Below are 11,398 nucleotides of genomic sequence, written 5' to 3' on the forward strand. Positions count from 1 at the left end.
CATTCTCGATATTCCTCAAAGCGAATTCCATCTTCTGCATCTTCTTCACCCTCTTCTCCTCATGCTCCTTCTTCTCCCGACAANTAATCAATCTAAATCCCTTCTTCAGAAGGGCAACGACAGCGTCGATTGCCTGTTCCATAGGCGCCTTCTTCGTCTTCTGTCCAGTTGCCTTGGCGACAGCTTCACGTGTTCCCCAGGTGATGACGTTCAAGTTGATCAGAGAATAGAGGGTTACGAAGACGTAGCTGGAGGGAATCATGAGGCAGAAGACGATTCCATGGATGATTTTCGTGAACTCTTTCAGATGAGGACAGCGTTTTTCCAGGAACTTACTCCTGGAAATCAACTTTGAACGCGGCATAAAGGCGCATGCTTTGAAAGCTCTATTGGGTTTCAACGCGAAATTTCATTTTTGCCTGAAATTTAAGAAAAAGACTGATTAAAAACAGATTTTTTTTAGCATGAAAATTGGCTTTCAACAGCTGAATACATCGAAAAATTCCCGGTAAAAAACTATGAATTGACAAAACGATAATTCAAAAAGAGCATTTATTGTAAAAGCAATTTGCTAAAAATTCGCTGTAAAACACCTCATTTGATATATTCGCTTCTCTGGTAATCCGGTTGATTTAGTAAAACAACACTTTATTTTCACTTTGAATTTAATACAACCAACAAAATTAATTTTAAAAAAACAACTTTACACTTGAGTCTTTCTTCTGCGAATTTCTTCCTTCAATTCTCGAACTTCCGCCTCCAGCTTCCTGAAACGACCTTTATTGTACTCAACAACTATCTGGAGTGCATTAATCCAATCATTTGGTGGTGGCTGAAATGAAATCAATAAATTATATTTTTTTGTAAACCACTTACCACTTGTCGGTCGACTTCTTCTGGCAGACTTTGCGGCTCATAGTGAGGTGCTGCGAATGGAACAAGAATAGGCATTTGTGGCTTCACTCCGTTTTCCTCGTCGAACGGCTCCGGATGACATGATGGCTCACCGAATGGAACATCTGGAGTGTGATCCATTGAGATGATGCCGGCCTTCGAATCATATCTGGATGTTTCAGCTTCTTCCATCATTTCCTCTGGGAGATCAGCCTGTTGATCAGGAACTCCCTCATTTTCAAGCTCTCCATCATAGGAAAATTGACAACTTCTGCGATCAAATTTGAATGCATATCGTAATGCGTTTAAACCGAATTTCAACGCAAAACGTAGGATGTAGAAGTAGTACATTTGGGCCTGCTTGTTTATCTCTCGAGTTGATCCCGGGAAGAATGCCAGCACTACATTTTTAGATTCCTTGTTTACTGAAAATTGAATAATTAAGAGATCTCCAAGAATTTCAAACGTTTTTCGGTGCTTACATTCTTTAGAAACAGCTAAAAATAAAAAATATATTAAGGCGCATCGAGTTGTTTGACATTGGGTTTCGCAACGATTTCAAAAACTACTGTATTTTTTTGGTGATTTTTTTTCTGTTTGTGGGTCATTTTTAGCCGATTTTTAGCCATTTGAGCTCATTTTTCGCAGTTTTTCAGCGTTTGTTTGCCAATTTTCAGCTGTTTTACGTTCATTTCAGAATTTTTTGGCTCATTCTTAGTCAATATTCAGCCATTTTTGGTCTTTTTTCGCCGTTTTTCCGCACCTCCCAACTTCCTTCGATTTTTTGCTATTTTTTCGAGATTTCGACATAATTTCAAGCACCTTCTGAAAAATTCAGCAGCATTCGTTATCGATCAGTAGTTTTTTTTCAGAATTGTCACCAGAATCTGCAAAAATGGGTGACAACGATGCGGAAAAGAACAAAAAAAAGAGGAAATTCAAAAAAATCACGGAAAAGCTCACATCAATCGAGAATCGATATCGAAAATTCCGAAATCTGATGATGACGTGAAGGAATTGAAGTCAGAGAGACGATTCGTTTTGAAGCATTCATTCGAAGAGATGTTTTTTTCAAAGAAGGAGAATCCATGAAGAGCGAAAGACGCGAGCACTTCAATGCGAATTGGTAATTTTCATTCTAACGAATTCCAACCTCAAATTGTTTTTTTAAGGCGCATTCGTATAAAACGCTGTGACAGCTATTTGAGACTGAAGCTTTGCTGCAGCCCCATCATTCCTGTCGCCGATAAATGGTCAATCGGAGCGAAATTGGACTTCAAAGTGATCGGAAGCAATTACAAAACTTTAACTTCCACTACAGAACACTGCTTCAATGACCAAGTCGGCTCTGAATCGGAATATATCCAATGGGATGACGTCGAGAAGTTTCTAGTCGATGATAATCTGGTTGTAGAGGTGGAAGTTGTAATTCTGAAGGTCACTGGATTCGGAAATGAGGAAATCAGACCATTCGATGATTCACAGAAGGACTTCTCGGATGTCATATTGGTGGTCAAAGACACCAAATTCTATGTATTGAAAAAGGTTTGGATTCTCCGAAAATCAATATATAAATAGATATTTTTACAGTTCCTTGCATCGCAATCTTCCTATTTCAAGGCTCTTCTTCTTGGAAATTTCGCAGAAGCCGGAAAATCCGAAGTGGAGCTGAAAGAAGTGGATCCAGAAGAATTTCAAATATTCTTGGAGGTGCTACATGGAGAATTGGCTATCAATGGTAACAATTATCGAATTTTTGATTTTTAAACAAGTTTTTCTTCCAGATACGACAGTTGAAGGAGTGGCTAGTCTTGGCGACATGTACGATGCTCCAACGGCCATCAGAAGATGCGAAAAATTTCTTCTCGAAAAGTCCCTGAAGACTTTGAAGGAGAAAATACGCTTGGCATGTCGACATCGCCTTGAGAAACTAAAGGAGAAGTGCATGCGCAAATCGAAACTATCGAAGACGTCCAATCACTGATTCCGGATAATATCAATGAGTTAGACCATCAAACTACTTTCGATATTCTTGTCATAATGAATTCTCTTCTGTAATCGTTTAAATAGTCATGTAAATGTTTTGTAGAAATTATTGCTTGCTTTATTGATTCTTCTGCCGTCACCGAGTCTTCAGAATCTGCTGTTGGCTCTCCGGATTCCAAAGCATGCTCCAAGATTGTCGATGAAGAGACTGTCCTCTCGAAGATTGACCACCTCGGAGACGCCGGACTCGGAGCCCAACAAATTGATGCCGAAATCTAAAATATAATTTCCTTGTACATAAGTGCATAATACAAATTATATATCTCCCTTTTAATGCATATTCTCTTGTAAATCCCCACTCTGTTTCAATGACACATTGTCCCGATTTGTAAAAAAGAAATATAGCCCCATAACCGCATTCGATTTCAGATAACTGACAGGTTCGACCGAACAGAAGTGCTTTTTAGCTCTAAAATAGAAAGGTTTCCTCGATATGTTTGTTTTCTGGCAGTCTGCTATGCAATTTATTCGAATCTTCTATAAATTCGAATTTGAATTGCCGCGCGTTTAGTTAGATATGCATGTGAAGTGTACTGTAGATCGTAGGGCGGGAGTTCCTTTCGTTTGCGATTTTTCCCTTTTCGAATTCTTTTTCCTCATACTTGTAAAATTCCGGGCCGGCCCGCCAAAGCCCGGGCCTGAGGAAATTTTCAAGGCCCGGTGTCAAAAATTCTGTATTTTTGAGCCAAATTTTGAGCTCTCAATTTAATTTTTTCCATTTTTTTTCGTATTTCGGATTGTTTGTCTGTCTGACCAAAAAAGATCGAAAAACTCGAAAAAAATCACATAAGGGTCCCCCCTTATGTGTTTTCTTTGAAAATTTCGAAACTAGTGAAATGACGGGCCCGCCGGGCCGTGCCTCCGAAATTCCGGAAAAAGCCCGGCCCGGCCCGTTACAAGTATGTTTTTCCTTGCTTTTGCGCGATATTCTCTGTTCGTTTTCTCTCGTATTTTCAGGCATTTTTTCCTATATTTTTTTACATACTTGCAACGGGCCTGGCCGGGCTTTTTTTTCAGAATTTTCAAGGCCCTTTTTTCACAAAAAATTACGGAAATTTCAAATTTCTGGGCCGGGCCCTGATTTTGCAAGTATGTTTTCTTCATACCCTCTCGTGTTCAAAATCTCATCTGTGTTGCCATTCGTTACAGTCTGCTTTAAATTTCAGTTCATTCCGCGCAAAATCATGTCGGACGCAGCCAACGTCGAAGTCGCCAAAGAGGCTCTTGAAGCTCTCTCAATTGGTGAGAAGAGCTCTCCGAGCAACCAGGAAGAGAAGTCGCCACGCAAGCCGGTAAGCCTCGTATGACATCTTTCGATCATCTCACAATTTACTTTCAGCGCATTCCAACTGCCGAGCGCATCCGTCTCTGGGAGGAGGAACAGAAAGCGAAGCGAGTGCTCTCCACTGGACTTCAAGGAAAAGTCAAATGGTACTCGGTGCTTCGTCGCTACGGCTTCATTTCTCGCAACGACGGAGAGAAGGACGTCTTTGTTCACCAGACCGCCATTGCCAAGTCAAACACCGAGAAGTTCTACCTCCGCACGCTCGCCGACGAGGAAGACATCGTTTTCGATCTCGTTGAAGGAAAGAATGGCCCAGAAGCTGCCAACGTCACCGGCCCAGACGGAGGAAACGTTGCAGGATCAAGGTTAGTTCGTTGATATGGATCTTCTCCCTAATAAACAATTTTTAGATACCGCCACAAGCTGCTATCTCGTTTCCGTAGAAACCGCAAGCCAAGAACATCCGTCGACGGAGAGGAATCGAACAACGCGGAAGCCAAACCTGAGGAAGCAAAGGTGTCGACTGAGAAGGACAGAAAGAAGAAGCCAAGAAAGCAACGCAAGAACAGAAACCGCAAGTCAAAAGCCGAGAAGGAAACTGGCGATGCAGCTGATTCTTCTGCCGTCACCGAGTCTTCAGGATCTGCTGTTGGCTCTCCGGATTCCAAAGCATGCTCCAAGATTGTCGATGAAGAGACTGTCCTCTCGAAGATTGACCACCTCGGAGACGCCGGACTCGGAGCCCAACAAATTGATGCCGAAATCTAAAATATAATTTCCTTGTACATAAGTGCATAATACAAATTATATATCTCCCTTTTAATGCATAATCTCTTGTAAATCCCCACTCTGTTTCAATGACACATTGTCCCAGTTTGTTAAGAGGCATATTCCCATAATAAACCGTTTCCCGGTATTCACTCATTTCGTGCCTCTAGTTCTATATTGAATTCGGGAAGAAGCATTTTTAAAGAAATTCTGAAATTTATCCTGATGCCATCATCGGCAGAAAGGTGTTTGATCGTACTCGTCGTACTGCGAAAAGTCAATGGAAGCTGAAGATATTGGTTGTCGACGGCGGTTTTATGATTTAGAAAGGAAATTTCTACTCTAAAATTTTTTAATTTACAAAAATTCCGAAATTCCGATACTCCAAATTCTTAAAAATCGGAATTTCCGAAAGCTCTGAAAATTTTGATATCGGAAAATTCTGAGGTTCTCAAAATTCGAAATTTTCAGAAATTCGAAAAAAGTTGTATTCTAGAAATACAACCCGGAATTTAAGAATGTCAAACATTCTGAAATTAATTTTCAGAAAAGTGTCAAACATCAAAATTTAGAAAAATCTAGAGATTTTCTAATTTTTCTGTTTTTCAGGACGCTGAAAAGGCACCAATTTTGATGGAGACGACGACGATGATCATCCAGAAGCCCCCATCACTGGCTGAAATGCTTGAAGACTTGAAATTCGACGACGAGGAGATGAAAGAGGCAGCAGAGAGTGCTGATGAAGAGCCAATGCAGGAGTAATCATCTTTTTTTTCCCCCTTGATTCCTTTGTTTTTTGTTCCTACTACTATTATTTGTTACCCTGTTGTTATTCGAAAATACCGCTTATTTTCTGTCGTTTTCTATAAAGTTCAACAATACTTTGATTCCTTTTATTGACTCAATTCTCGCTGCTTATCAGACCCTTTTCAAAACTTCACACCTTTTACGCGCTTATCAAGTGCAAACGAACCGGTTTTGAGCCTAAAACTCGCGAAATTGAGCTAAAACTGGTCTGAAATCGAAAATTTGTGCAAAAAAAAAAACTACAGTAATCTTTAAAGGCGCATGCTTTGAAAAGTTCTATTGGGTTTCAACACGAAATGTTTCCATAAGTCTCATTTTTTATGGAAAGTTTCTTTTTAAGCCTTTAATTTAATTTTTAAAAAGATTCAAAATATATTTTTTGCATGAAAATTGACTTTTAGAAGCTGAAAACATCGCAAAATTCCTTTTTTTTTAAAATTCCTTTTTCTTTTTTTTTACCGTAATTTTTGAAGGTGCATAGTCATAATCTTTGCTTTGTGTCTCGCAACAACATCAAAATATCTGCCTTGTTTGAAATTTTTACCTTTTTTTCATTGTTTTCCGCTCTTTTCTCTGAATTTTTTTCGTTTTTTAGGAAAATTCAATTTCTTCAATTATCTTCACAATCTCTCATCACTCCACACTATTTTCAAACAGTCCAACTCGTTCAAAATCGTTAAAACGGACACTCGCCGTGTCTGTGTGAACATTTCAAACACATCAAAGAACGACTAGTATCCAATTTGGCACTTTTGCGCATTTCTCCCATTTTGCTACACACTTCCACACATCCACGCTTATTTCACATGTCTTCTTCTTCCCTCGATCGATGCCTTTTCTCTGGCACCTCCTCTTTCAGCATGCTCTCTAACCCCATGTTTTCTTGTTTCGGGAAAAGAAGAGAAAATAAAAACGAAGGTTTTGGTTTTTTTTCGTGTCACCGATAGACGGAAGAAGAGGAGAGAGAGTCTGAGTTGAGTTTAATAATATATCCCACTGGCTCAGGGAATCCAATCAAAACACGATGAGACCGCCCGTCAATTTCTCCAGAAGGCGTTGAAGAGGAAGAAGACGTTGTCTTGTTGTGTACATCATCATGTCTTAATTTTGCGATGTTTGTCCATTTTCTCGCCGCCCGATTTTCTTGTTTACCACCGCCTGTTAATTGGCAATTTGAACAGTGAAAGCGAGAGAGTGAGAGACGCAGAGAGAAGTAAATTCAATGGTTTCTGTTGGAAAATTCGAAATTTTGTATTTTTAAAGCTTCTTTTCTTTGTTTTTCAGAAAAAAAAAATTGAAAAATGCTATTTTCATATTATTTCTTTCATTGAAAATCTCGATTTTTAGTGCTTTTCGACAAGAATAATTCAATTTTTTTCCCATTTTTTAAAAAGAGATTCCGATTTCAGCGCAATTCCTCTCTTAAACCACACACCCATCTTAATACTCCTAATTCTTGTGATAACCAGTCTGAATTATAGAAATTTTGCTGATAATTTTATCAAATTAACACATTTAAACTGTTTGCACTTCCTAGTGCATGTTTATGGTCAATTTTCAAGAAGAATTTGGGTTTCTAGGTTGTTTTTCGTGTTTCCAGGCCGTTTTCATACTTTTGGGGTTTCTAGGCCATTATTCTACTTTTTGGGATTCTAAGCCATTTTGCTGGTTTTTGGATTTCTAGACCATCAGATGAAAACTTGGGTTTCTAGGCCAGCAGATGGGATTTTGGGTTTCCAGGTCATTTTGTGTTTTTAAGCGAATCGAGAATTTGGGTTTCCGGACCAGAAAGGGAAAATTTGGGTTTCTAGGCCACCCAGCTAGATAGCTAGGTCGTCGAACAATGTTTTGTATATTTATATAGTGCGAATTGAGCACCAAAATGTCATCAAATCACACATTTCTCAATATTTATATGTACTCGGAGAGTGTACCTTACACCTATTTGCTCACTTTTTCTCTCCCATTTTTTCTGACAGATATTTTTTCCGAATTTTCAAGGATGCCAGTGGAGCGCACTCGAAGCCGGCGCCAAATTTGAAGAACCATTTTCTAGACCACCACGCTGATTTTTTTTCTGTCACCTCTTTTCCATCTGACACTTCTTGACTGAAAGTTTTCGAAAATTTAAATTTTCCGGTTATTCCAGACCAGAAGATGTCGTGGGTGCGGTTCACGAAGACGGGTGTCGCCGTCGTCGCCACGTCAGCAGCCGCGATTTTCGCACTCGACATGACGAACGAGCGACGATTTCAGCGACAAATGGTAAGCGCCGGTTTTGGATCATGGCCTAGAAAAATCTAGGCCATCTGGATTTTTTCAGATTTGTTGCTAGTTTTGTTGCATTCAGATGCTAAAAGAGCACCGATTTTTGATGATGGCCTAGAAAAAGCAAAGCCACCAAAATTTCAGATTAAAAATTCGATTTTTCCAGAAAGATCACTTCCGAATTGCTCACGCCGATCGACTCGCCGAACTCAACAAAAGAGCGCCGAGTGCTCTTCCGACGAGAAAAGACATTTTGACCAGTTTGAGTGTGAGTTGGCCTAGAAATTTTGAGAAGTTAGGCCATCAAACGTTTTCTATTTTTTAATCTGAAAATGGTATTTCAGATCATAAAATGGGTGTTTTTGAGTCGAAGTCATAGAATTCGCCTTTTCTAGTAAAAAATTCGAAATTTTTCGGTTTTTCGAGCTCAAAAATTGATTAGAAAGAGTCATGTTTGGTCTGGAATGATCTCGAAACGATAAGAAGCTTTGGAATTCATGAAAGTCAATTTTAGAGCTGAAAATCGACCAAAACTAGCTATTTTTGGTTCTTGAAGGCTCTAGGAAAAGCTAGGCCATCTGACATTTAGCTTTTAAAACATTCTTACAATAATTCATTTCAGAAAGGCGAAGAATTCGATGTGCTGATCATTGGAGGCGGAGCCACAGGCGCCGGCGTTGCTCTCGATGCACAGACACGTGGATTGAAAACGGCACTCGTCGAACTGGACGACTTCTCATCTGGAACGTCATCAAGATCGACTAAGCTGATTCACGGAGGTGTTCGATATCTTCAAGCGGCAATTATGAAGCTAGATTTGGAACAATATCGAATGGTCAAAGAAGCACTTTTCGAGAGACACAATCTTCTGGAAATTGCGCCACATTTGAGTAGTCCTCTTCCGATTATGCTCCCGATTTATAAGCTGTGGCAAGTACCGTACTATTGGAGTGGAATTAAAGCGTACGATTTTGTATCTGGGAAGCGAGTGTTGAAGAATTCGTTTTTTATCAGTAAATCACAGGCGTTGGAGAGATTTCCAATGTTGAAAAATGAGAGTTTGAAAGGGGCATTGATCTATTATGATGGACAACACAATGATGCTAGAATGAATTTGGCTATTATTCTGACAGCGATTCGGCATGGAGCTAAGGTATGGCTTTTTTTTGGGCTCTGGGACGAAGGATTCCAAATTTATAATATGTTTTCTAGAATTAAAAATTGAAGTTTCACAATTTTCAATTTGTATGAAAACCAATTTTTGAAATCTGGAAATTTGAGTTATTCCAAAAATTGCATTTGCGAGAGAAGATCACCCTGAAATATTTTGCAGTGCGCCAATCACGTTCGTGTCGAGAAATTGAACAAAGACGAGAATGGAAAAGTGATTGGAGCCCATGTAAAGGATATGGTAACCGGCGGAGAATGGGATATCAAAGCTAAGGCAGTCATCAATGCAACCGGTCCATTCACCGATTCGATTCGTTTGATGGGTGATCCAGAGACGGCTCGTCCGATTTGTGCTCCATCTTCCGGTGTCCATATCACCCTTCCCGGCTACTACAGCCCTTCTAATACAGGTCTCCTCGATCCAGACACCTCTGACGGTCGTGTCATTTTCTTCCTTCCATGGGAACGAATGACTATTGCTGGTACGACGGATGCTCCATCTGACGTCACACTGTCTCCTCAACCAACAGACCACGACATCGAATTCATTCTTCAAGAAATTCGTGGATATCTCTCGAAAGATGTCTCAGTTCGACGTGGAGATGTGATGAGTGCTTGGTCGGGACTCCGCCCCCTTGTTCGTGACCCGAATAAGAAGGATACAAAGAGTTTGGCCAGAAATCACATTATCGAAGTTGGAAAATCGGGTCTTGTGACGATTGCCGGTGGAAAATGGACAACCTATCGGCATATGGCTGAAGAGACTGTGGATACGGTAGTGAAGGTTCATGACCTAAAAACAGAATCTGGATGTGTGACACCTGGATTGTTGCTCGAAGGAGCTCATGATTGGAACTCGCTCCAATACATTCATTTGGTACAGGATTACGGTATGGAGGTCGACGTGGCACAACATCTGAGCAACACTTATGGAGACAGAGCATTCGTTGTGGCTAGAATGTGCAAGATGACAGGCAAGAGATGGCCAATTGTTGGACAACGTCTTCATCCTGAATTCCCGTATTTGGACGCTGAAGTGAGATATGCTGTCAGGGAATACGCTTGTACTGCAGTCGACGTCATTGCTAGAAGAATGCGTCTGGCTTTCTTGAATACCTACGCTGCTCATGAAGTACTTCCTGATGTCGTCCGTGTGATGGGAGAAGAGCTGGGATGGAGTTATGCAGAGCAACGACAACAATTGGATAAGGCCAGGGCTTTTATCGACTTGGAAATGGGACAGAATGCGAAACAAACGGCCGTATCGAATGCTCCGTTGAATCTGACAAAGGAGGAGATGCAGAAGGCGAAGGAGAGATTCAATCAGTTGGATAAGGATCGCAAGGGACATATTACGGTTAACGATCTTCGCAAACATTTTAGAGTGAGTTTTGAGAACGTTTCAGGTTTCCAGGATTACTGTAGATAGGAACATTTGGATTTTGTTTTTTTTCAGTTTTTTACCAATTAGATTTTTTGAAAGTTGGAATTTTGAGGGTTACTGTAGTTTTTGAATCCTAAAAATTGTTTTTTCCAGGAACACAATCAAAAGATTGACGAACGTGTGCTCCACGAGTTGCTCAACGAAGTCGATTTGAATAAGAATGGAGAAATCGAAATCGCCGAATTCTTCCAGGTGAGGACATCCGGACACACAGACATTCTTCAAAAAGTCGATATTTTCAGCTTTATTCCGGATTGAAAGGAGGTCAATTGACCAGCAATCGACTCGTCGGATATCTGGACGAAATTCACGGAACACCAAGTGTCAATCGTGCTTGTGGTGGTATCTAATTTTTTCCTTGTTTTTATCGATTTCTAAGTCCCGCCCACATTTTTCTCTTCCCTGTTTTCTCATTTTTAAAAGCATTTTCTCGATTGATTGCATTACGTTTTTTATCCTTTAAATTGACCCGCCCCCTCGCCCACTTATTTTGAATTATAATAATTCAGAGAAAAAGAAGCCTGAAGGACACTATCCACCTATGTCATCTTCTGAATCGTCCTCTCCTACAGTATTCAAATCGTGATGATGATGATTGTTTTTTGGAGAACTCTATGTTTAAATTTTTTTTCTAGATTAGAAAAAAAAAAAAGAATAATTGCCGGTTTTATCGAAATTTATTGCATCCCAATAAAGACTCAAAGTTTATCAATTAT

At 40.0% G+C, this 11,398-nt stretch overlaps 5 protein-coding genes across 5 annotated transcripts; 4 read left to right on the plus strand and 1 right to left on the minus strand.

Annotated features, from left to right (window-relative positions):
- Positions 1-703: 703 nt before the first annotated feature.
- Positions 704-1,738, minus strand: CBG25164 (the record flags this gene model as incomplete). Its single annotated transcript, XM_045242693.1, has 3 exons — positions 704-832; positions 877-1,319; positions 1,717-1,738. 3 exons carry the CDS (start codon positions 1,736-1,738, stop codon positions 704-706), a joined length of 594 nt encoding a protein of 197 aa, XP_045099228.1.
- Positions 1,739-1,789: 51 nt separating this feature from the next.
- Positions 1,790-1,906, plus strand: CBG11893 (the record flags this gene model as incomplete). The annotated part of the gene is made up of 1 exon (XM_002638650.2): positions 1,790-1,906. One exon carries the CDS (start codon positions 1,790-1,792, stop codon positions 1,904-1,906), a length of 117 nt encoding a protein of 38 aa, XP_002638696.2.
- Positions 1,907-4,124: 2,218 nt separating this feature from the next.
- CBG11894 lies at positions 4,125-4,993 on the plus strand (the record flags this gene model as incomplete). Its single annotated transcript, XM_002638651.1, has 3 exons — positions 4,125-4,232; positions 4,280-4,590; positions 4,636-4,993. 3 exons carry the CDS (start codon positions 4,125-4,127, stop codon positions 4,991-4,993), a joined length of 777 nt encoding a protein of 258 aa, XP_002638697.1.
- A 648-nt stretch (positions 4,994-5,641) lies between these two features.
- Positions 5,642-5,755, plus strand: CBG11895 (the record flags this gene model as incomplete). The annotated part of the gene is made up of 1 exon (XM_002638652.2): positions 5,642-5,755. One exon carries the CDS (start codon positions 5,642-5,644, stop codon positions 5,753-5,755), a length of 114 nt encoding a protein of 37 aa, XP_002638698.2.
- Positions 5,756-7,957: 2,202 nt separating this feature from the next.
- On the plus strand, positions 7,958-11,032 carry CBG11896 (the record flags this gene model as incomplete). The annotated part of the gene is made up of 6 exons (XM_002638653.1): positions 7,958-8,065; positions 8,235-8,336; positions 8,691-9,221; positions 9,402-10,622; positions 10,776-10,874; positions 10,925-11,032. The coding sequence occupies 6 exons, from the start codon at positions 7,958-7,960 to the stop codon at positions 11,030-11,032; spliced, it is 2,169 nt and encodes a 722-aa protein (XP_002638699.1).
- Positions 11,033-11,398: the final 366 nt, after the last annotated feature.

The sequence above is a fragment of the Caenorhabditis briggsae genome (genome assembly GCF_000004555.2).
Source record: "Caenorhabditis briggsae complete genome, chrI, whole genome shotgun sequence".
Classification (NCBI taxonomy): Eukaryota; Metazoa; Nematoda; class Chromadorea; order Rhabditida; family Rhabditidae; genus Caenorhabditis; species Caenorhabditis briggsae.